Raw genomic sequence first — 24,408 nt, forward strand, 5'->3', positions numbered from 1 at the left:
CTTGGGTCTATGTGAACTTAAGTTGATTATTCGTACATGTAAGAGTTGAATATAGCCACTATAAATAGGTTAACATTCTAAGTTTGAAGGGTAATGATTTTCTAACTTCTTACTCATATATACATCCTTTACACGAAACAATAACCGGCTTGAGCGTCAAAGTATAATCGTAGGTACCCCTACCACAAACCTGAAAATCAAAAGACTAAGAACCCAAAGATTGAGAAACTGAAGATCCGAGAACAAGGACATTACATGTAAGGAATATCCAATTCCGCATGAACATTCGTGCCACTGCTTTCTAGCTTTTGTCTCATGAGGGCATTTTCAGCTCTGAGAGCGTCCATCTCTTTCGTGTACTTTCTCTTAAAGGTCTCTAATTCCTTTCTTTTAGTTCCAGCATATCACCATGTGATCTTCCTAGTGGTTCTCAACTTTTGGAGTATATTTGTTGTTTCTTGTCATTTTCGTGTAGTTGCCACGAGTTCTCCTTATAAGGTATTCTTTAGCCCCATGGTGGACACCAAAAAGTTTTGTAAAACCGAATATTTCTTACATGTGACGTCCATATTCTCGGATCTTCGGTCTTCAAGTTCTCGACCTCTCGGTCTTTGACTCTTTGTCTCTCGGTCTTCAAGTTTGTGGCAAGGGTACTCGTGATTATACTTCGATGCTCAAATCAGTTGGTCCAAGTAAATAATGTATGAGTCACAAGTTAAAGATTCACTACCTTTCAACTTTAGGGTATTCACCTATTTATACTGATTATATTGAACTCTTGCATGTGCCAATGATTAACTTAAACTCACCTAGACTAAGAGCCTTTAATAATGACTTTACATGTTGTTTATTGTTATACATTTATTAATTATGCTGTTAAGATCTTGATAACACATAAGATCGAGATGGCGAAATGATGAATGTAGTCTTAGTTTCTCAATAACTCGACACTACAACTTCCAATTTGTGCAGTTAGAAAGTCATGTAACCTCTCTTCAATGGTATCCTTACATATTACAGTCTAGGAGAAGCGAAAACACAAGAGAAGCTCATGCCATCAAAATATAGCAGTACTGAGATGGATTTGTCAATTTTAGCTTCATTTTCTATTATCAATTTTTTTCTCCTTTGTAAATGCATGTTAGGATTATTCCCACTTTGAAAAGGAAACATTTTTTTTTAAAAGTTTTTCATGTGCAATGAAGAAAGGGTACAAAGTTGTGGAAAATTTACGTTTTTGATGTAATTTAAGTGATATATTACAAAAATGGATAATTTTTTTTATTACATATATAGGTAAGTCGTGCCAACGTATCACAACTTCACCCAACTGAAATTAACTAAAATTGTGGTAAGCTCAAATAGTTGTACTATTTGAACATAAAGTCATGCCAATATTAGATGACTTTCGTGAATTTTATCACACTAATGAACATGACATCATGTTTAAGTGAAATTATGTTACCTTCATGAATTATACGCTCCCTTTGTAGGACTTTGCAAATCTAAGTGGGAGAAAAACGGAAGATGAACAGATGGTAATTATGAGTACATTGATCTCAATTTGAAGGAAAAATGTTATGCAGTTGAAATTTTCCTTGCTTTGAAATTTAAAATTATGCGGATTATGCAAGTCAATCCGCTCTGTCCCGCACTTGACCCATGCAGACTGCGGATTATGCAAGGCGAGTCTAAGCGGGCCAATAGGTTGAAATAAACAATTCACCTCGCATTTTTTTCAACGGATCGTGGACTGCCACATCTCTAATGAGTGATGCGGAGATAACAAAGGCATGAAAGAGAAACATGAAGGGAAGTTTGTTCGTGTTCTCAAGAGATTTCTAACACCATTTTAGGGAAAAAGAGGTCGATGACTGCAATTGCAATATTTTTGAAGTTTAAGAGACCAGAGGCGTATGGGGTAGTGAAGATGGTGACCGCCATAATATCACAAGGGTGGAGAAGATTGTATCATTAAAAAGTAATTAAATTTTCCTCCCACGAATTCACATAAAAGTAATTAAATTTTTGTTGCATTAACATATTCATCAAAATCGTCCAACATTCGCACGACTTCATCTTCTATTAGTAAAACAGTCTATTATCATAATTTCAATTAATTTAAATTTAATGTCACACTAACACAACTTATCTATTTATATAATATAATTTTTTACCCATTCTTTCCCAAAATATATCATTTAAATTACACGTAAATTTTCCCACGGTTGTTGATCTGAATACTTTAACGAAGGAAATATCTTGTTGGTGGCAGGGATACACTTTACTTAAATAGTGAGCAATCAGCAACAGCCAAATTCTTATCCTGATCATGATTCCAAACTTTTTCTTTCCAAGTGGTGCAACCATATATTTTAAATTACAAAATTTAAAAATAACTTTAAATCAGAAAATAAAATAAGATTTTATATTTATAGAAGTGCAGAAATAAAGTAAGGAAACGTAGCAAGAAACATCCAAATTTATAAGAGGATTATTAAAGAAAATGAATGAGGAACACGTATCCTAACTCTCACATCACCCTCCTAAGACTATTATTATCCGTCCACCATATTCAGCCACCCAATTTTATGCAAACCACTTCATCATAACTGAAAAATCGATGAAATTGTGAAAAAAAAACACTAGTTTATAATCTGAAATAAATTCAATTAATTTATATATATGTTGTATTTTAATTTCATAATGATTTGGATGGTTACAAAACAAAATTGAAATTTATTATCAGATTGAATTAATTTTCTCTCTACAAACTAACCTATGCAAACACTCCTAAGAACACGTTACAATACAAGATTACTCCACACATATTTCTTAAGAACCATAGAAAACACAAAAATTACACGATCACGTGAAGAAATATTCTTTCTACATTTTATTCCCCTTTTTTCCTTTTGTTCATGGATTTTTTTTTTAATTCTTCGCAATTTATAAATTAGTTTTCGTGTGAAAAATATTAAAAAAAAAAATGAAAATAGTTGAACATCATGATTGTAGATTTGATAGTCATATGGTGGCAATTAATAAAGGAAAAAGAATGGTAAGAAGGCATCAATCCATGCATCAGCCTTTGAATAACACCATTAACATTAACACCATCATCATTGCAGAGAAAAGATTTTTGAAGCAATCATTCCTAAATTTACCTAAGTCGTTCTCAATAATAGCAAAGATTTTTTTGTGTCTGGTTCCATCAATAGTCTTCTTGACTGCGTGCTGCAGACATGTTCTACACAGTTCCACCATCGTGGGGTGGCTGGTGGTGGGTTCTACACAAAATTGAGCTTTCTTTGTTTTATCTTCACTCACATTCATTAATTTGTGGTAGTATATTATTGTCCAGTATGTGCATTTAGGATTATTTTTCAGTTTTCTCTAAAATTATAAATTATTACGTTTTATATCTTTAATACCATGTAATATGCAAATATGACATACAATGAAAACAAGTTAAATAATTATTCAAAAAGAAAAATTATTATTTGACAACTGCTTTTACAATATATTTAAAGATTATTTTTACCCATCAATAAATCTACCTACTTCATGAATCAAAGTTTTATTAAAAGTGTCTTTTGACACAAGGTTGTCAAATTATCATGTCCCATTCGAAAAATAATAATTCAATAACTAGTGTTATAGTATAATATTAAGAAGTAATCCTTTTAAAAAAAAATTAAGATCTGTCTAATATATATATATATTATTTATTTGTTCTAAAATAGATGTTTGAACCAAAATCAATAATTTCAAATTTAGTAAAAAAAATTATATTTCCAGCAAATTATTAAATATAAATTAATTTTAGAGAAAAAAATTATTAGTTTCTATAATAACTAAATTAGATATTATTTTAAAGATTAAAATAATTATTGATATCTAAATTAGTTTCTATTATTGATAAATAGTTTCTAAATTGGTATCTAATTAGCTACTTTAGTTTTAACAACCAATTATTTAAATTCTAAAAAGTTGGTATCTAATTAGATATCAATTTAGAAATTATTTATTAATAATAAAAATTAATATTGGTGAAAAAAAACTTATTAATTTTGTAAAAACTATTTAAATTTTTATTACTATTTTTCATAATTAATTGAATAAAATAATTAAAAACAAAAGTTAATGAGAATGTTATTTCATATTTGAAGCATGACAAGATGTAACTACAAAATATTTTCTGTTAATCCATCAACATATAAAACTCATACAAAATTTATGAAAATTAGATAAATTTCATTTATAGAAAAAAACAAAATAGAAGACTTTAGACTTTTCGATACAGAGATTTAATGTATTGAAAGTGAAAATACAGAAGGATTTATTATATAGGAAGCGAATAGTGTTTACTTAGAATTTTTATTTAAATAAAATAAATGTATAAAAACCCATTGTTCTTATCATCGAAATCGCCCTCGTCGAATTTATAAACATTGCGTATTTACTCGCTACACGACACTTGAAATTGTCTCATACTTCTTCCTCACCCACACTGTGGATTCTGCCTCTTCTTTTTCGGCTTAAGAATAAACTATTTTAAATTTAAATACAAATTTTATTACTAAATATACTGTGTGCAAAGCATTTACTTGGGGGAATTTTTATCTTTTATTACTTTCTGTGTAAAAATCCTTGGATCTAGTGATAAAAAATCATAAGAAATTAGTTTTTTTTATAGAATGATAATTATTTGGAAGAAAAAATAAATTTGAGTAAATTTATCTAGATTTCAGTCTTATGTGACCATACAATTTAATCTCTCTCATCCACTAAGACGAAAAATAACATTTCTGGCACATCATGTGAGGCATGCATGTTTGTCCAAGTTGATCGTCATCCCAGAGTTTTAAGGATAAAAATAATGCAACATCAAATACGTATGTTTCTTGTTGGGTTTTAGAAAATTGCTACGGTTGAAAACGATACAAGGTTGACCATTTGGGTAAGTACGATAACGAGAGAAGGTTAATCATTTGAGTAACGAAATAAGAATCCTGGTTACGCACAACTTGTCATTTCAAATAAACCAAATAATAATAGTTAGATAATCACTACATTCACTTATTTCAAAATTTGAAGTTTTATCACAGTTTTATTTTAACTTTTATCTCTTGGATTAAAGAATACCATTTACATTCACTTTTAAACACGTAGGACTATTAGACATACAAAATAACTCTGGTGGGTTTCATCTTTCTCGTGCACCTCATCATCACTAACAAATCTCCCTTCTTGTTTACCCCTGTTTCACCTAGAATTGAAGGTAACAAGACACCAAGATTATTGAACATCTTTTAGTAGGTTAAGAAAGTTGGCTTTAATAAATGCTTACTTATTCCTCTCACAATTTTTTCTCTTTCACATGTTTACTTTTATAGTAAATTTTACACCTATTGTTGATTAAAAACCGGTTTTATAAGAGTGAGTAGATTTAGCTTCCACCAAAGGTTCATTAAACTATATTATATTATTTGGCATGTCAGCATGCACACATGTTAGTATATGCAAAATTATTCTTATTCAACAATTAGTCTCGAGTATCTTGATATACAATTGTGATGAGAGATCTATGATTTTCTGTGATCTTTATAATAAGGTTTAACCATTAAAAAACGTGCAAAAAGCTGAATTAAAAAGTTTTGATGATAGTAATTTTTAATTCTTTTCACTGAACAACTAATGTGAAGTGTGTGTTCACCTATGACCAAAGTAGGTTGCTTGCAGGTGCTTTTTCGTTGAATTCTGATTGGCCTAATAAAAGAAACCTAAAATATTAGCATTTGCAAATGACATTGGTAAAAGAATTAATTAATACATTGGTCCATTCCAATGATGTGGAATCTGTGATCATGTCATCTGGCGGCATTATTGCCAGGTTATAGTTTTTTTGTCCTCTTCTGCGTTTTTCTCCCTCCTCGTCTTCGTATTGATTCTGATAGAACGAAGTAGCATCTGGTTCATATATACTGGATTATGCTCATTGGCCTGTATATGCTGATACGTGTTGGTAGAATTTTATAGAGGGTATTTTTATTTTTTTTGGTTTTACTTGTTCTGTATTCATGTACTTATGTTTCTTTTGTCTGTCATACATAATCATAATCAGTGTAATCTATAGTTCTCACCAAGTGGTTTTGTTCTTCTTCACAATTCCACCTTTCATGAAATGAATATGCTCTTTATATCTTTTGGGGCCTTCTTATGGCAATAGTTTGGATCCAAAGTTTGTGTTCTCCAAGATCTTTCATTGTTGTTTGCTTAAAATATGTTTGCTTTTAAGTCTTTTGTTTGCGTGTAGGATTTGTAATTAGCACATATTTTGGTTGGAAGAATAGTGGAAATGGCACTTATGGAGCTTTTGTGGGTGGCATCTATGCCAGTGATCAAAGTACTACTAATCACTGCAGTTGGCTTAGTTCTTGCACTGGGTAACATAAATTTATTGGGAAAAGATGCAAGGATACAAGTGAACAATGTAACTCCAGGAACTCTTAATCAAATTTTTTCCTCTTTTTTCTTATTTCCATCTGTATATTATATATATGTTGCTGACAACAGTGTTTCATCTATGATGAAAGCTTGTACATTACGTGCTTTATCCTGCTCTGGTGGGTGGCAATTTGGCTGACACGATTACTTCTGAGAATGTTGTTTCATTGTGAGTATTGATTTGATCGAGGTTTTGCTTTCTTCTTATGAATTGCGGTTTCTAACATTTTTTGTTGTGATTTAGGTGGTTCATGCCCGTCAATATCCTCCTCACGTTTATCATAGGCTCTGCCTTAGGATGGATCCTTGTCAAATTAACAAGGGCTCCCAAACATTTGGAGGGACTAATAGTTGGTGTCTGTTCTGCAGGTAGAGTTTTCTCTTCATAAATAAACCAATCCTGGGGAAGCCAAACATGTATCAGTGTGTTGCTTTCACTGTTTAATTCCACTGAATTTTATCACTGAATAGTTTATGTAATATGTACTCTTTTTTTAATTTACAAGAAAAAATTAGTAAATAGTTAAAGATCACTTCATAACTTCTCCTCAACAGTATTTGATTCTTTGGGAGTTAATAACTCAACACTCTAATCTTAAAATATGATTAAGGGTCTGAAACACATCTTCATGTCCATAGTGACATAGAAGAGAGAAAATTGAGAGTGTTAATCAGGTGTTTGGACAGTTTAACTGTTTATAAATCAGCATTCGAATCATAATTTCCTTAATATAAATGGTGTGCATATCTACTAATCTTGTAAGCAAAGCTACTTATTGCTATGATTGAGAGTCCAAATATTTCTGAGTTTCAAAAAGAAATGAAAGGCCCTTGAATTAATTGCATACATGAAAGTTCCACAAAAACTTGTTACTTCTTGTTGCCCTGTTGTTGTTTTCCATTGTGTTTGAAATGTTTCATATTTTATCTAAAGCTCAAGCTGTAGCATAGGTTCTTGCCGGATACATCATTTTGTTGAGCTTATTCAGACTTGCATGAACAGGAAATTTAGGAAACTTGCCTATAATCATTATCCCGGCTATATGTAAAGACAAAGGTAGTCCTTTTGGAGACTCCAATGTCTGCTATCAATATGGAATGGCTTATGCTTCACTTTCTATGGCGGTTTGTAACTTCATCAGATTCTTTCATATTAAATCTTAAGATACAGTAGCAAATATAAATATGAAGTTTTCCAACCAAAACTGGGAAAAATGATAACGTTTATTTGGCTATACTTTTTCCCTTTTGATTTCAGAAGTGGTGTTCACTGTGAAACTGTAGGTTGGAGCTGTTTACATATGGATTTATGTATACAACATAATGCGAATTTCCGCAAGTATAGTTCCCAAAGAAGAGTATAGAACTAGCTCCTTCACACAGGAGGCTTCAGGAGAGATACAAGATTTCCTCTCTGAGGAAGAAGACCCCAAAAAGGACAACATGGATGATGATGCATACACCCTTTTGCTTTCTTCAAATGAATCCGAGGAGAAAGTGAAGGTTGCTGCTACCAATAACACTTATAATAAGTATCACCTAGGATCTTTCAGTTAATTATCAAAAATTTATCTGTTTCTGAAGTACTCATGATTCTAAGTTTTTTGAGTTTCTAACTTATGCAGGAGCAGTAAAGCTCCTTGTAAGGGTCAAACAGTTTTTGTTTCTTTACAATTGTGGAATGACTAGAAACACAATTCCAAAAAGTTTGGGATGTTTCATTGCAGGTATCAATCTCAGCTAAAATCAAAGACCTATTAGGAAAGCTTTTAGTCAACTCCAATTTCAAAGCTGTATTTTCACCAACAACTCTTGGATCGGTATGACACAATGTTTTTCCCTTGGACATCATTAAACTGAACTTATGTTTGTGAAATACTGTTATGCAGATATATAGGAAGTGAAATAATTAAAGTGGCCGCAATAGTTTCTTATGTTATTTTAAAAATGGGTTAAAGTATTGTTTTCATAATCTTTTCTACCTCAATTATCTTTTGATCATCTCTCTATTACTGTCACAACTTTTATCATATCATAATTATTAGAAAAAAATATACATGAAAATCTCAAATACTAAACAACAAGTGAGAGAGAAAAATATCATAACGAATATGACGTGATAAAAAGAGAAAGGTAAGGAAAAATCATACAATTGAACAAAGAAGTGTTCATGTATTATTATTCTAACTATTATAACTGACATCATCACTATTGTTAATGATGGAAATAACAATAAGAATAATGAAAAAAAAGCAGTTTTAATATAATAGGGAGATAAAATATTGAACTTGCTATGAATCCAATAGAAAGATGAAGTTTTTATTTTTGGTTATGCAGATTGTTGGCTTTATGGTTGGGGTGGTTCCTCTGATACGTAAACTGATGATTGGCAGTGATGCACCACTTCATGTGATTCAAGACTCTGTTACTATGTTGGGGTCTGTATGCATGCCAAAACTTCTTGTCACCAATTTATAAAATCTAGAAAATTCTCACCAACTTCTTACTTGTCATTGGTGATCACTGAATTCGGTTTGAACCTTAATTTGGTGAGATTTGATTTCCTTACACTATGTTATTACATGCAGTGAAGCTGCAATCCCAGTCATAACTCTTATAATGGGAGCAAACCTCCTTAAAGGCAAGCCATACCTTGTTGTTTCTGCTCTTCTTTGGCAATGACAGCTTTTGAATAATTTCTTAATTTCTTGGATGAATATTGGAACAGGCTTGAAGGGAGCAAACACTTCATTTTGTACAATCATTGGAATATTAGTAGTTCGATATATCATTCTGCCAATTTTGGGTATTCTAGTTATTAAAGGAGCAACTGAATTGGGTTTGGTGCAACCAGATCCCTTGTATCAGTTTGTGCTTCTCCTTGAATATGCACTTCCTCCAGCAATGGCTATAGGTACAATATCAAACCTTTACTTCATAATTGTTTCTGGTGGATCATGCCAAACACACACAACATGTCTTTGAATGTTTTCTCACTACATGGTAACATGTTAATAGTTGTCTTAGATAAGGAAGTATACATTTTGACATATATAACTATGTTCAGGTACCATTGCCCAGTTGTTTGGAGCAGGTGAAGGTGAATGTTCTGTTATCATGCTATGGACATATGTTTTGGCGTCAGTTGCAGTCACTTTATGGTCAACCTACTTCATGTGGCTTGTGGCTTAATTTTTATTATTATTATTTTCATTATTTTGGCTTATAACTTCTCTATTTTCAGCCATGGTTAGCCGGTATGTAGTTTCATACAAGCTTCCTCAAAAGGATGAAATCTGTAACATATTACAAAATTTACCAAATATAAGTGTTGTGTAAAGAAAGGAGATGTGCTTGATAACTTCACTATTATTAGAGGTCTAAATAAATAGAGTTAAACTAAAGAAATTGTATAAATTTGTCTCATTATAGCACGTCAAATTAAATATTGAGATTACAAACTATAAGTCGCGTTATTATTATTATTACTATTTTTATTTATTATTTTTAATTTGTATCGTAAATAATTAAATATTACTATTTTTTATTTTATATGTGTACAGAAATTTATTATTTTTATAATAATAAATTCCGTTATAAATCAGTTTTCATAATGACCATTTTTTTAATTCACTGTGATATTTATTTTCCCGATAAATAAAAATGGATTATCGTAGTATTTGGCTTTATGTAAAACATTTTGATTCTTCTTTTTCTTCTTCTTCTTCAAGTTTCTCTCTCCACTTTTTGAATTGTGACGCTGAACACAGTAATTGGTGTTTCTCATTGTCGTGTTTCACTTACCTCACCCAAAACCCAACTTCTGTTCCACCCACTACTTCTAAGCAATCAAGCACAATCGTTCTTGTTTTTTTTTTTTTTTTTCACTTTCATTCAGCTTCAACATCTACTCCTACTCCCTCTCCTTTCCAAGATCCGCATTTGTCCCTTTTCCTTTTCCAATTTTTATTTCTAAATCGTTATTCCCCCTTGGATAATTCGTCTCCGCCATCTTCATGTCGATTCATTCGTCCATTCTTCTTTCCTCTGTTCCAATCATGCATGCATCTCCATTGTGATGGTTTCATAGAGCTCAAACTGTCATCCATGCACATAAACGATGATGGTGATGATGAAGGATTGGTATGTTTTCTTTGTGGCTGCAGTTGTGTTTAATCATTTGAACCCTTTAACCCCTTTTTCTATTATTCACCTCTAGTCTCTAATTTTTCAACAAAGATAGTGTCTTGTTGAGAGGTTAATGCTATTTTGATTACTGGGTTTTCTGTAAAATGGAGTTTGAGCCTTTGAGTCTAGGCAACGAGGTTATTGAATTTGACATGATTGGTTTGGGGTATGAGGCTACCATTGACATGGAGCACCCTATTGAGGATGATGAGGACCTTGTTAATATTGATTATAGTTCAGCTGCTGCTAATTCTGTTCTTGCTGCTGGTGTGGGACCTCACATTTTTGGAGGGGACACTAATCTTGAACCTTGTCAAGGTATGGACTTTGAATCAGAAGAGGCTGCAAAGGCCTTCTACAATTCGTATGCTCGCCGTGTTGGCTTTAGCACGCGGGTGAGCATGTCTCGGCGCTCCAGGCGCGACGGTTCCATAATTCAGAGGTCTTTTGTGTGTGCCAAGGAAGGTTTTCGTGTGGAGAAGGAGAAACATTTGGTTGATGGCAGAGTCAAGCGGCCGCGTGCCGAAACCCGCGTTGGTTGCAAGGCCATGTTGGTTGTGAAAATTCAAGATTCTGGCAGATGGGTTGTTTCTTCATTTGTCAAAGAACATAATCATGAATTGGTTCCGCCTGACAAGGTGCATTGCCTTCGTTCTCATCGCCATGTTTCGGGTCCAGCTAAGTCATTGATTGATACTTTGCAGAGTGCTGGAATAGGACCTAGTGGAATAATGTCTGCACTAATAAAGGAATACGGTGGAATTAGCAATATTGGTTTCACTGAGCGTGACTGTAGGAATTATATGAGAAGTAGTAGGCAAAGGACCCTTGGAGGTGACACTCAAATCCTTTTGGATTACTTGAAGAGCAAACAAGCAGAGAATCCTTCATTTTTCTATGATGTACAAGGTGACGATGATCACTGCATGAGTAATATCCTCTGGGTTGATCCCAAGGCTAGGACTAATTATACTTACTTCGGAGACACTGTCACCTTTGATACAACATATAGGTCAAACCGCTATAGATTACCTTTTGCACCTTTCACTGGCATAAATCATCATGGACAGCCTGTATTATTTGGTTGTGCTCTTCTGATAAATGAATCCGAGGCATCTTTTGTCTGGCTTTTCAAAACCTGGCTTGAAGCAATGTCGGGTAGACCTCCAGTTTCAATTACTACTGATCATGATAGGGTGATATGTGCAGCCATCAACCATGTATTTCCTGGTACCCGTCACAGATTTTGTAAGTGGCACATTTTTAAGGAGTGCCAAGAGAAGTTGTCTCATGTGCTTTCTGAACATCATAGTTTTGAAGCTGACCTGCATAAATGCATTAACCTGACTGAGTCCATTGAGGAGTTTGAGTCTTGTTGGTCCTGTCTAATTGATAGGTATGATCTCAAGAAACATGAATGGCTCCAAGCAATTTATGGTGATAGGGGGCATTGGGTACCAGTGTACTTGAGGGACACATTTTTTGCAGAAATGTCAATAACACAGCGAAGTGATAGCATAAACTCTTATTTTGATGGATATATCAATGCATCAACGACACTCCTGCTTTTTGTCAAGCAGTATGAGAAGGCTCTGGAGAGTCGTTTTGAAAAAGAAGTCAAAGCTGACTATGACACAATTAACACTACTCCAATTCTGAAGACTCCATCACCTATGGAAAAACAGACAGCGGGAGTTTACACAAGGAGGTTGTTTATCAAATTTCAAGAAGAGTTGGTTGAGACATTAACATTCTTGGCAAACAAAGTAGACGAAGAAGAAATGATAACCGTGTATAGAGTAGCCAAATATGGGGAAATGCACCGAGCCTACTTTGTCAACTTTAATTCGTTTGAGATGAAAGCTACTTGTAGCTGCCAGATGTTTGAGTTTTCTGGTCTAGTTTGTAGACATATATTAACTGTTTTTAGGGTGACAAACCTTCTTACTTTACCATCTCATTATATATTAAAAAGATGGACCAGGATTGCTAAAAGTGGTGTCATATTGGAGGAACGTACTACTAATTTGTCAAATGGTGCCCAAGAATCTCTTACCATCCGATTCAACAATCTTCGTCACCAGGCCCTTAAATATGTTGACGAGGGAGTAACCTCTTCAGAAGTTTATGATGTAGCAATAAGTGCTCTTCGGGAGGCTGCGAATAAAGTGGCATTTGCAACAAAAAATGGTGGAAGACAGGTTATTTTAAACGGAACTTGTGAAGAAGACCTTCATCAGAGCAATGAAGCAACTATAAGACGTAGTGATCCTCCATTTGGTACGCAACAATCTCCATATAAGGTCTGTTCTTTTTGGTAATTTATGACATAGTATATTTTTCTGCTGGAAAATTCTGTAATCCGTACTTTTGTTGTTCATAGAGTTTCTCATATGCAAAAATCGTGACAGTTTTGTATTATTGTGCTCTTTTCAAGTTTAAAGGAAAGTGGTTTATACGAGAGGACAGTAATTCTTCTAACATTTTATTTAAAAGGAAAATAAATCCCACTTCTCCTCTTCCTTAAGTAGTAAAGACGGTTTCTTAAAGGTTGTTTATGAACCAGTTAAACTGATATGATAAATGGTGCAATATTATAAACTCTCCCCATTGGTATGAAATGTTTTTAACGTTTAAGACATTTTATGTTATGAGCTAAGGTTATATATTTTTGAAGTTTCCATTAATCATAATAGTGTTGTTCCAAAATTTCTATGGATAACACTGTTCGTTGTGATTTATTTTTGAAAAAGAGTAACAGTTCCATTGTTAACTGTGTTTTCATTTAGGCTTCCACCCTTAAGTGTAACCCTTATCATAGTGAATCTTATTAATTTGCTGTATGATATTTTCAGAGGGATTACACATGTATTTAGATATTCTAAAACAAACACTTATCCTCTAAGCTCATTTTCTTTTCTTCTGTTGTAGGATGAGCAAGATAGGACAATTGAGAAGTTGACACGGCAACTTGACAGAGCTCGAAGGAAATGTGAAGTTTATAGGTCCAACTTGCTGTCAATTTTAAAAGACATTGAAGAGCAGAAGCTACAATTGTCAGTTAAAGTCCAAAATATTAAGTTGGGAATGAAAGAGTGATTTGTGGTTAGCAATAATGGAGTTGATGGATGTAATTGTTGTAGGTTCACCCTCTTGTAAAGCATTTAGTAGGGTACCTGTTTAGTGAAGTTGAGAAAGCTTCCTAGAGGAAATTTCTAACCAGTTTTTTTATGACAATATCTAACCAGTTTTACTGAGGGTTGGGTTCATTGGTTTTCAAATCTTCAGTCTCGTGACCCAATCTTTTTTTAATCAAGAATAAGAATGCTATAACATCATTCTACTTGTTGTAATCCTAATTAAGTCAACACCACAATTAGCATCAATCTTATGCAACATTTTTACAAATTTTTAGAAAACAAAAGAAAGAAAATATAAGTGGGAGGACCATACTAACACCCATTAGCAAAATCTTCAAAATAATGGAGTTGATCACATCTATCCCACCATCATAAGAGATACAAGAGTATTTCATACCAAGTAGCCAATTTATTAGAGTCTAAATCAGACTGAAACCAAAAATTTATATAAACTAATTTTTTGCTTTTGTATAATTAAATTAATATTCGTCCCTAACGTTTTCTATTACACATTTTAATCTATCTTCTTTATAAATTTACTTTAGAATGTTAGTTCAACCTTTTTATTCTCTACCAATATAGAGTATGCAATTACTCTTTCATTCTCCCATTTAGTGCTATTAATTCACTTGGTTCTCTCTATTTTCTGTTAAACTACTAGTATCCGTTGTTTACGAGATTCAAATGGAGAAGAAAAACTGTTTGAACTTGTATTTTAATTTAATCTAAAACATTTTAAAGAAAATTAAAAGCACAACTTTTAAGACATTTGAATTTCAATGACATTTTTTTAGTATTTATTTCTAAAACTTTCTTTAGTGAGATTACATTAAGAAGAGTAATTAATATTCCCTTCAGTTCTCAGACAAAATTTAGAAGAAATTTAGTCCCTTTCATAAGGTATTTTATAATTTTATACAACTTTAATTTTTTTTCTTGTTTATCACGAATAAATATTTTAAGTATTTGTGTTTTGTATTAATGAATAGTGAGAAGCAAATTTTAAAAATCATCGATAAAAAATAATTTTGTACATTGGTAATATTTTTAAAAAATCAACTAAATTAATTGATTTTATTAGTATGTACGATTAAAATGTCTTATAATAAGGACTGGAGGGAATAATTCTTTCTTTATAATGATGATTAAAATATATAATACAATTAACTAATTATTTCATAAAATTTAACAATTTAAATATTGTTTTAATTTTCAAAACAATATTAGTATATATATATATAATGATGAAGAAATAAAAATAGGTAAAATAGAATATATCAAAACTACAAGAGAACATTACTAATATTTAGATAAAAGAAAATCAAAATGTGAGATCAACCTATTTCACTAACTAACAGTTTGACATAAAGGAATATTTGATTGATTCAAACCTTAAGAAAATTTCTGTATATTTTAGGATGAATTTAGGTTGATTTGAAGTCCATTCAATCATCTTAATGTAATATATTCTCTTAAAATGTATAGTTTTTCAAACATTTATATTTTAATAATACAACTTTTCAGCACATTATATTATATTTTTATTTATAAAATTTATCTTAAAATATATTTTGTAAAATATACATTTTAAGTGTAGCTGTATATTTTTAAAGTTCTACATTTTAATCATATATAATATTAAAATTAAAATTAATATATTGTATTAACAAATAAACTTACTACCTTTATCAAAATTTTGGACAAAGTTAAAATATAGATAAACATATCTTATAAATGTCCCAATTTAAAAATAAATAAATAAATTTTCGAGTTATTTTCCGGATCACCCCTATTGGATAATGCTTTAAAACAGGCAGTGTTGTCATTAAAATAAGAAAAATAACTATAATAAAATTGAAATGAAACGGTGAAACATAAAAAATAGAGACAAAATTAAAACTAAAATTTGAAAGAAAATTGGCATCATTTTTTAAAGATACTATACTATAAAGCATTTATTAAATCGTATTAAGTATTTCTTTTATATTGTTAAATGTGTACATAGAATCCGATCAGAGTCAACCTGGTTTATACAAATTCAGCCCAATTAAACCCGGTTGGTCTAATCAACACTTAGTTTTAGGTTCCCAGACTAACCAATACTTGACAGCATTCACCATATCAAGGCTACGTATAAACATGTCCATGAACTGAAATCTATTATTTATACTAAAAAATAATACATAAACCTAACCAAAGATGGCAACTACCTCATTACCCTTTATTCTTCAATTTTATTCCGAAGATGGTAGTTGCTCGTATTACAAGCAATTTATAACCCAACTTACATTTACCAACTCCATCCCCCCAAAAATAATAAATAAATAAACCATTGAAAATATGGTACATTATTGAGGCCTGGTTCAAACAATTCTTAATTCAAGGTTTGGATAGCCAGCCAGAGCTTTGTGTCTTTCAAAGAGATCTTGAAGTGCTTCCACAAACTTACCATGTATCATAGCAACCTAAATGCAGGTTTAAATAATGAAAGAGGTTAGAAATTCAGCCAACTGAACCCCAATATTTGAAGATATCAATCATACAGTAACAAGAATTCCCATATAGAAACAATTCATCATCTTGGCAGTATTGATAATCAAGTTATGAAACTCTATAGACAAGTATTCAATGGATTGAACGCATACTTTTAGGTGTTAGAGATATATACAAAAAATATAAATTAAAAACATATCTAAGAGAAAGTTAGTTTGATCGATAAAAGCTGGTTTAATTCATTAAAAATATAGATTAAAATATAAAATTCAGACATTTGAAATTTACTTTTGAAAAATAAAAAATTAGTTTAGCTAATACAAGATTATTAACTAGTCATTTTGTAAATTCCCTTATGCCTTATGTTAATGGAATAAATTTGATCATTCGATTAAATAAAATAAGGAAAACAGAAGTCGTCTTTGGATAAATAAATAATTAATTGACAAGAAAATAATATTGGTAGTGCTTGATATATATATATACCCAGAATATTTGTATCACAAAATGGGGGTGATCCTACTGAGAAGGAAGATTGTAGTTTGTTATATAGGGGAGATTGCATCTTTTACTCAAACACTATAGCCAAGGATAAGACTAATCGATCAAACCAGACGCAAGTTTATTGTTTAATTAATCCAACTTCCTTTCACTACCATCTTTGCTACAATTTAACAAAAGAATTTAATGAGGTATTTTAACTAGGGAGTGGATCTAAATAACTGGATCCTCGTGAATTCTTTTTAACATAAACGCTGCCCAATAGGCACATACCTCCTCGGTGGTAGGGTCGGGGTTCTTTGTGAGCTCAATTGGTCTTCCCACCACCACATGCATCGGATATCTGAACGGTAATGGAGACCTGAAAAAGGATATAAGAAAATCTGCTTTATAAAAATAAAAGCTAATAATAAAAACAGAAACGTCCATGCTAGCTAGTTCATACTCTATACTTCTGTACCAATAAATGACTATATGTCTCAGATCAATTACTCAATGCTGTGCGAGTGTCTTCAACATAGAATGAATATTTTCACACACCAAAAGCTTGCAAGTTATGAAAAAAAAGTGAATTCCATTAACTATCTCTAAAATATCGTGAACTTGCACAAATTTCCTCAGCATTTTTTACCTTTACATCAACCTTTCATATAGGAAAACTCACTGAAATATTTTTCAAACAATTAAGGGGAAATAGTGTGGTGTGTAAAAGATGTCGTTGTAATGTTTTTTAAACATGCAAAGAATTATTGTAGGATAGAAAAAAAAAAATAGAGAAAGTTCGGGTAATTTCAAGAAACTTTGGGTGGTCTGTGCAATTTATTCTATTAAAAAAACCGATCGGGGAAAGACATACATCATACATAATATCATTTGAATCCACCTTTTCAATCACATTTAGCAAATATTTTAAGCTTATTCCCAAGAAAACTCGAACAATTCATTTGACTATTGTTTCTTCAAGTATTAGCTTAATATTATTAGGTGAGAACAAGTAAGAAATTAATCTTGATCATATAGCCAAAATGAGTGGCTAAGATTAAAGTTAAGTGAAAATTTTCATCAATCCTTGAATATTTGTATAGCCGAAATTAACTTCTCTCACCTCTATCCATCCTCCATAACATTTTAAATGTGGAAGACACGATTTCACATTTTACAGTCGGATTATTATATTGCACGTTTCATTCTCTCCAATTTAAGCAATTTCACAACCTCAACTTCAAGCATAAAATATTAGTTGGATTCATTCCTTTTTGAAGAACCCTTAGCAACTTAGCTAGTGAAAACAGCTGTAATGAGAAAAACTTGCAGGTTGTCACCAAAGAAACACTCACCCGAAAATTCCCCAAAAACATATTGGGGTGAATTTGATAGCCCTTGCAACTTTCAGGAAGAACTTCCCACCTGGTTTCCACCACTTATAGACATTTGACTACAAAAAAGTTATAGCAAAAAGGATAATTATCTTCAAGTTGTACTGTATATGCAAAGAAATGTCACAACAAAACAAGTATCTATAGTAGTGAGAAAGCCTATAGCCACAGAAGAATCTACAGCTAAAGGTCCCCAAATGTCACCGATAGCCACCAGAGTTCAAGAAGTTAGGAGTATATCATAGTGGATTGGGAAAAGGGATGGTAATGGGTCTTTCTCAGACAATAAGGCGCAAAACCATTGGCATATTTATTAGGCCTGGGTATATTGCAAAGTGGCATAACTTTTTGCTTTGCGTCATGATGAAGATGCCCGAGTTAACAATGCCAATTCACAAATGAACTAAGCGCAGTGGGTGAACTAACATGTCTAGGAATTACAGGAGCAAAACGTAGGAGATACAGACAGTAGTATATACTGCAAAAAAGGTAGAGGATAAAATCTAGGAATTCTACATACTGGGGACTAGCAAGAGGATCATCTCTTGGAATGACAAATTGACAATAATTGTGAACCTGTACAGTTCATCGTGTCCCAGAGTGCATGCCAGCTGCTGCACTGTATACCAGTCCTGCCATTTAAGAAAACAGTTGAAGAGAAGAAATTCAATGAATTATGCCAACAAAGTTCTTAGTGTCAGGAATAAGGTGTAAACTTTTGAGGACCAAAGAAGTGTGTAAATTAATTGATTTGATGGACAGACTTGCCTATTCCTCATGACGACTTGAACTGATCTTCACAAGGGAGTGCTTTGAATAGGGTGCATGGGTCAGATGTAACATGATCGGTGGTGCAAGAATCTGAAAATAATAAATCTCAAAGCCCGTAAGTAAGGCCTGTGTCAATTGTGGAGATGCAGCAATTGATTATATGCAACTTTGGTCAGCATTTCTACAATACTGATGTGAAGGGGCATTGGGCATGGAATGGCTACACTGAGATGAAGTATCGAAGGAACATTAGCTTGGAAAGCCAGAACCATAGCCAAAAGGAAAAAGTTGGACATTAGAGGTCCCAGCCCTTGGTAATAATAGATGGAGACCTCATGTCTTGTCTTGTGACATATTTGTCATTGGACTGGAGACTGAGGGCTAGTGTCCTCCACATGATCCGCTAAAACTGTTACCACAATCTTGAGTTGCATTTTGATAGTCACCAGTAGGAAACTATACTTGGTAGATGTTTGAACCCGTGCCACTTAAACTGAGGTAGTTGAACTGAAGTTAGAACTTGTGCAACATTTACCGAGATCGACTTAGTGAGAGAGAGAGAGACAGACAGATTCTTGTGCTTTGCCTTTTGAGCTTTGTGAGCCAACAAAAAGGATTCAATCTCTGATTGAAATAGGATCAAGACAACTTAGCACAGAGGTAACAAATGAGTCTTATTTATTGGGTAGTCCACCCAAAACACCATTTAGGTGATCGGGAGGAGAGATAGGTCGCCAATAGGCACTAGCACATCAGCAACGGATTCCATCCAAAGAAGAAACTCAAATTTATTTTCCCTTTTCACCTGACAATGTCCTAGAAGAATTGATGTGATTCTGCGCATGAGTGAGAGCATGGTAGTGAATGTGCATTTTCTCCTAAACTTGCTAAGAATGATAGAATCCAACTACGCAAGCGGAGAGAATCATAGAGATGAGAGAAGTCATGATAGAGGGAGATTCCTGTGATTCCACTCTAGACATGCTGGATTCACTTCCAGTTTCACAATCTTCTTTTGATTAAAACGGGATGACATGGAAGAATTCACATGAAAAATTGAAGCTTGCGGTCTCAAATCACAGCTTCAACTTACTATTTCAATTGAGGGAAATTGTTATCATCAAGCTTGATTGGAATCCAAGAGAAAAACATCAGAGGAAGCCATCATGAATACATCCATAAATAAAAAAGGAGCTCAATGATATACCATATTGGAAACTATGGTTCCTGATATAAGAAAATGAGTTGAAGAAATCTAGAGAGAGAAAGGGACAAATACAAATGATTGTAGCACAGTAAACTGAAATTTGATTCCATCAGCAACAAATACCTGACCAAAGCAGAAAACTGGAACCAAAGGTAGGCCTTTCACCATTGCTATGCGGACAAATCCTCTTCGGGCCTTAAGGAAAGCGATCTACAAAGAGAAGAGTTTCAAGCAGCTTTGTTATTTCTATGAAATGGTTATACATTGAATAGAGCAAAGTAATTCTTAAAAGGCCTATTTTTAAGTATGACTATATTTATAAAGTAAAAAAAATCAGCATGGCCAAGAACCAAAGCTTATTGGACAGTATCCCTATAGTAGAAGAAGCATACTTGGTGGAGGCTAGAAAACAAAATTATATAGAAGGAACAAATAACATTGATGTAACTTACCCCAACTATTACAATATTCAACAACTTTTAATTAGAAGTTTATTCTCAAAATTTATCCTTAGATTGAAAGTTTCTTTACATAAATATAAATTATGCCTACGAAAATTTATTTTAATCCACAATTATTTGATACTCCATTTATATATATCAAAATTGACGGGACATATGCTTCTTAAAATATACACAAATATGAATAATTTTATTATCATCTCATTTTTGTTTATTTTTTATAAAATTTAACACACAATCAACATAATACATAGTTATATTCAACAGTTGGATTGATTAAAATTATATTTTGTATAAAGTAAGTGATGGTAGTTGGTGTAAATTACATTGATATCATTCGATTCCTTCTCACACATATATATACACATTTTTGTACTGATATTTGTGCATTCACCATCTTTTATCGTCAATTAAACAAGATTTTGTTTATCACACCTAGACATAGCTCAAGTGTGATTGGCATGCCGGAAATAGAATAAGTAGGCTGAATTTTCAGGTTATTGATCATAAAACTCAGACTAAATGAAGTAAACGAACTGCATTTCTCTTTCCTCCCTTAAGACTACATATATACGACAGATAATAGGAAACAAAAATTAATATACTATTGAAATTTGAAACACATGGAATTCTCAGTTGAGCCCCAGTGACACAAAAGCTGGGAAAATTGCATGCACCAACTGTTGTATTATTAAACTTGGCATCCACAACCTGAACATCTGATTCAATTACTTAAATGTAAACCAATACAAAATGGTACATTATATAGAACTTTTAATTTAGTAAAAAAAAATCACGTAAGCATTGAGTAAGAGAAGTGAAAAGCAATGCACCTCAATGCCATGCTGCATGAGGAATGTCTCTTGCACTCCACCAGGTGTTAAAATGCAACTATGGCCAGACGCGAGCAAGGAGATAAAATTTTTCTTTGTTGCTGGTGTAAGACCCAACCATGTCCATATGTGTCTCAAAAATGGTGTGTAGAACACCTATCCATTAAATGTGAAGAGAAAAACATGAAATGAAATCCTCAATTACCATAATTCATCTTTACAAGGTCCCAAGTAAAAGTTTACCGTGCTGCTAGCAAGAACTCTAACTTTTTGAAGAGGCATGAAACCTGTGTGGTCAGCTAGTGCAACAATGCCAATTGGCAAAACTGAATGTGGTTCATAACCAAAAACTGCATGTTGGGCACACTGTTGTTACTTTAAAAGAGCCACGAACAAAAAGATACAATTAAACAGAATTCTAATGACTTATTGGGCCAAATTTGCTGCCAAATTAACTTAAAACCCTATTCAAGCATAGGAGCAAAATAACCAGGAAAACTAAAAAAATTAAAGAAACAGTGAGTTTTTCTTTCATAGAAAGCAATTATAGGAATTATCTTTGGCTTAACCAACGAGAAAGTATATTGTAAATTGTCCTAATGACATATATGCAGATCTCCAGCAACTGAGGCAAATCAGAGACTGTGCTTGCTTAAAACTTAATCATATAATTTATCCAGTTCATTTCAAGGTTAAGCGAGAAGTTATTTCAATAAGGACGGTTAGCATCATATGTGAGGTTTTAATTAAAAGAATATATGTAGTTTTATGAGAAGCTCTATCCTAAATATTAAATGGTGAAATACAGAAATGCAAAGATGGTCAATGCAGCCAACAGAACACGAAATCTTAATAGTAAATATTTAATGGTTAGCCTAATTTTGTACAGATAAGCAAAAATCCATTTGGGGAAGGAAAAGGTACAAAAGTAGAAATTTCATGAAATTTAACTGATCCTAATTGTCGGTTATAGCAATAAACAACACAAAAAAGAAAAGTCCCATACAAGATAGGACCCTATGCAGAGGCACATCAAGGAGCATTGGGTTAAGCAAAATAAAAACAATAATAATAAGATTACACTTGTAAATAAAGAATAAAAAGACATTTCTCTGCTGCATCTGCAACAGGAAAGAGGACAGATAAGCTTAAGTTAGACTAAAATTTGTAACGTCCATTGCAAGATTGCAGTCACTTCGCTAATCACAACCGAAATAGGATTTCACCATTTGATTAATTATCTTTGGATTCGATAAACTTTTCACGAATCAGCCATTCCAGGAAATGAAGATTTAAACCTTCATTCTTCTATCGTCCCACTTTCCTAAGAGTTATGTTGCTTCCTAAAGCAAAGGCAAGGAACCAAAAAACAACTCCGCCCACTGAATCAAAATCGTTCAGTTTTTTCTAATTTATCTCTCCATTTCAAGATAAATTCATCTTAGGCTGGGAAGAAGGAGCGTAAACTAACCATAAGCACGGTTAGGATGAAAGGCTTTCATATCCTCTACGTGAAGCGTGATGGGAAAATAATTGCAAGCGTGTTTGCATATGTACCTGAAATGTACAAATAGAGAGATTCGAACCGTTCTTTGTGAAAAACGAAAAGGTAACGAGGTCGAAAAACTACCTCGACAATTTTCGGCCAAATCTGCTCTTCTCGTCGATAGGAAGCACCGAAAACACAAACAGAAAACCAAAAACCCTGGCACACGAAACACCAAAACTCAATTAAAGTGAATCAAAAAATGAAGAACGGCGATTTAGAGAGAGATAGAAAACGAACGAGAGTAATTTTGGGAGAGGAAGGAAGAAGAGCGCGAAGAGGATGATGGCAATGTTGAAGTGAATAGCTCCAAGCCACAGCGCCATTGCTAGAATCGCGCTGAACGTGTTGGATGAGTCGCCGAATTCTTCTCTCCCGCTTATGAATTTCTCCGCCGCGCCTCCGTCGTCAGTGGCCGCCATAGTCCGAGCTCCGAGGGTGTGAGGGAACCGCGTCGTTTGGAGTAACAAAGTGCGCGAGCACGCTGATAGAATCAACTACCTCGAGAAACAACTATAGTATTTACAACTTCCAAAATAAGCTCATAGTATCTCCAAAGCTTCAACTCATACACCAATATCTTCACTTGTTCAAAATTGTTAGGATATTCGCATTCCTTATTTGACTCAAACATATAGATTATAAAACTCTACCACTAAAAAAAAGATAGAATAAACTATATAAGAAATAAAAGTTTTAATCTATTCATTGATAACTCTTTGTTGGTGTAATATGATTGTTGAAATATGAAAGATCAACTAAGAATCTCAATAACAAGGTAGATTGTTTAGAAGTTTGAAGAGATGAAATTTTAAATCAGTAAAAAATAAATTATTTTAATATATTTTTAAAAATATTTTCATTCTCCATTTATTTTAAAATCATATCTTTTAACCTAAATAAATTGGGTCTTACATATATGTTCTTGCTATGACATAGAAACAATCTTCTCTCGGTTTGTTGTTTTTCTGTTTTAGGCTTGGGCTTAGATGACTTGTAGAGTCTAAGTTCTCTGGGCTATGTCAACTGAATTTCTCAGTTCTTGGTCTCGATCTCCTCTCACGAGTGGGTATGCTCTGATGTCAAAGTCAGAATTGGTATTACTTAATTATCAGATAAATTCATTTTACTTACCTCTTGGGTTGATCATCTATTTATAACACTTTCTTATTGAACTTTAAACTCAACTGAGTTTTTTTCTCTTTGCACCTAGTTTCTTTAAATACACCCTTTCTGTTTTTTATCCTTTTTCTTATTTTTATTTGATTTATGTTTTTCGGTCAACCTTTTTGTTTACCTGTCTTCCAACTTCTCGACCCAATACAATATTTAAGATTTAATTAAACTAAACTAAATGTATTAAAAATTTAAAATATTTAAAA

General features: G+C 32.8%; 3 protein-coding genes across 7 annotated transcripts; 2 read left to right on the forward strand and 1 right to left on the reverse strand.

Annotated features, from left to right (window-relative positions):
* Positions 1-5,855: 5,855 nt before the first annotated feature.
* LOC137811062 (protein PIN-LIKES 3-like) lies at positions 5,856-9,854 on the forward strand. 2 transcript variants are annotated; one of them, XM_068612642.1, is made up of 11 exons: positions 5,856-6,045; positions 6,320-6,496; positions 6,600-6,679; positions 6,755-6,879; positions 7,514-7,635; positions 7,795-8,013; positions 8,238-8,330; positions 8,848-8,948; positions 9,099-9,151; positions 9,239-9,424; positions 9,578-9,854. In XM_068612642.1, the coding sequence occupies exons 2-11, from the start codon at positions 6,362-6,364 to the stop codon at positions 9,700-9,702; spliced, it is 1,239 nt and encodes a 412-aa protein (XP_068468743.1). In that variant the 5' UTR covers positions 5,856-6,045; positions 6,320-6,361; the 3' UTR covers positions 9,703-9,854. The 2 variants fall into 2 exon arrangements, with proteins under 2 accessions (XP_068468743.1, XP_068468744.1); XM_068612643.1 differs by having other exon boundaries at positions 6,011-6,244.
* Positions 9,855-10,198: 344 nt separating this feature from the next.
* Positions 10,199-13,979, forward strand: LOC137811061 (protein FAR1-RELATED SEQUENCE 5-like). 2 transcript variants are annotated; one of them, XM_068612639.1, is made up of 2 exons: positions 10,199-13,001; positions 13,630-13,979. In XM_068612639.1, exons 1-2 carry the CDS (start codon positions 10,803-10,805, stop codon positions 13,795-13,797), a joined length of 2,367 nt encoding a protein of 788 aa, XP_068468740.1. In that variant the 5' UTR covers positions 10,199-10,802; the 3' UTR covers positions 13,798-13,979. The 2 variants fall into 2 exon arrangements, with proteins under 2 accessions (XP_068468740.1, XP_068468741.1); XM_068612640.1 differs by having other exon boundaries at positions 10,199-12,978.
* Positions 13,980-15,792: 1,813 nt separating this feature from the next.
* Positions 15,793-23,786, reverse strand: LOC137811063 (diacylglycerol O-acyltransferase 2D). Of its 3 annotated transcripts, none has more exons than XR_011081022.1 (11): positions 23,267-23,786; positions 23,111-23,185; positions 22,952-23,037; positions 21,724-21,830; positions 21,481-21,636; positions 20,310-20,396; positions 18,977-19,069; positions 18,785-18,840; positions 18,170-18,267; positions 17,106-17,193; positions 15,793-16,303 (listed from the first exon to the last, which is right to left on the reverse strand). XR_011081022.1 is itself a non-coding variant. In XM_068612644.1 (9 exons), the coding sequence occupies exons 1-9, from the start codon at positions 23,446-23,448 to the stop codon at positions 16,202-16,204; spliced, it is 981 nt and encodes a 326-aa protein (XP_068468745.1). In that variant the 5' UTR covers positions 23,449-23,786; the 3' UTR covers positions 15,793-16,201. The 3 variants fall into 3 exon arrangements, 1 of the variants encoding a protein (XP_068468745.1); XR_011081021.1 differs by having other exon boundaries at positions 18,729-18,840; XM_068612644.1 differs by lacking the exons at positions 18,785-18,840; positions 18,977-19,069.
* Between the last annotated feature and the right edge of the window lie 622 nt (positions 23,787-24,408).

Source organism: Phaseolus vulgaris, chromosome 2 (genome assembly GCF_000499845.2).
Source record: "Phaseolus vulgaris cultivar G19833 chromosome 2, P. vulgaris v2.0, whole genome shotgun sequence".
NCBI classification, from domain to species: Eukaryota; Viridiplantae; Streptophyta; class Magnoliopsida; order Fabales; family Fabaceae; genus Phaseolus; species Phaseolus vulgaris.

What these genes read in the sequence shown, in the direction of transcription:
- LOC137811062 (XM_068612642.1), top strand. Translation starts at nt 6,362, where the DNA reads ATGGCACTTATGGAGCTTTTGTGGGTGGCATCTATGCCAGTGATCAAA. An exon ending in CACCAACAACTCTTGGATCG is followed by an intron (nt 8,331 to 8,847) that starts GTATGACACAAT and finishes TTGGTTATGCAG; the next exon opens with ATTGTTGGCTTTATGGTTGG. An exon ending in GACTCTGTTACTATGTTGGG is followed by an intron (nt 8,949 to 9,098) that starts GTCTGTATGCAT and finishes TATTACATGCAG; the next exon opens with TGAAGCTGCAATCCCAGTCA.
- LOC137811061 (XM_068612639.1), top strand. Translation starts at nt 10,803, where the DNA reads ATGGAGTTTGAGCCTTTGAGTCTAGGCAACGAGGTTATTGAATTTGAC. An exon ending in CGCAACAATCTCCATATAAG is followed by an intron (nt 13,002 to 13,629) that starts GTCTGTTCTTTT and finishes CTTCTGTTGTAG; the next exon opens with GATGAGCAAGATAGGACAAT.
- LOC137811063 (XM_068612644.1), bottom strand. Translation starts at nt 23,448, where the DNA reads ATGGCGGCCACTGACGACGGAGGCGCGGCGGAGAAATTCATAAGCGGG. An exon ending in TCATCCTAACCGTGCTTATG is followed by an intron (nt 21,831 to 22,951) that starts GTTAGTTTACGC and finishes CCCAACATGCAG; the next exon opens with TTTTTGGTTATGAACCACAT. An exon ending in GAGTTCTTGCTAGCAGCACG is followed by an intron (nt 21,637 to 21,723) that starts GTAAACTTTTAC and finishes TTTAATGGATAG; the next exon opens with GTGTTCTACACACCATTTTT.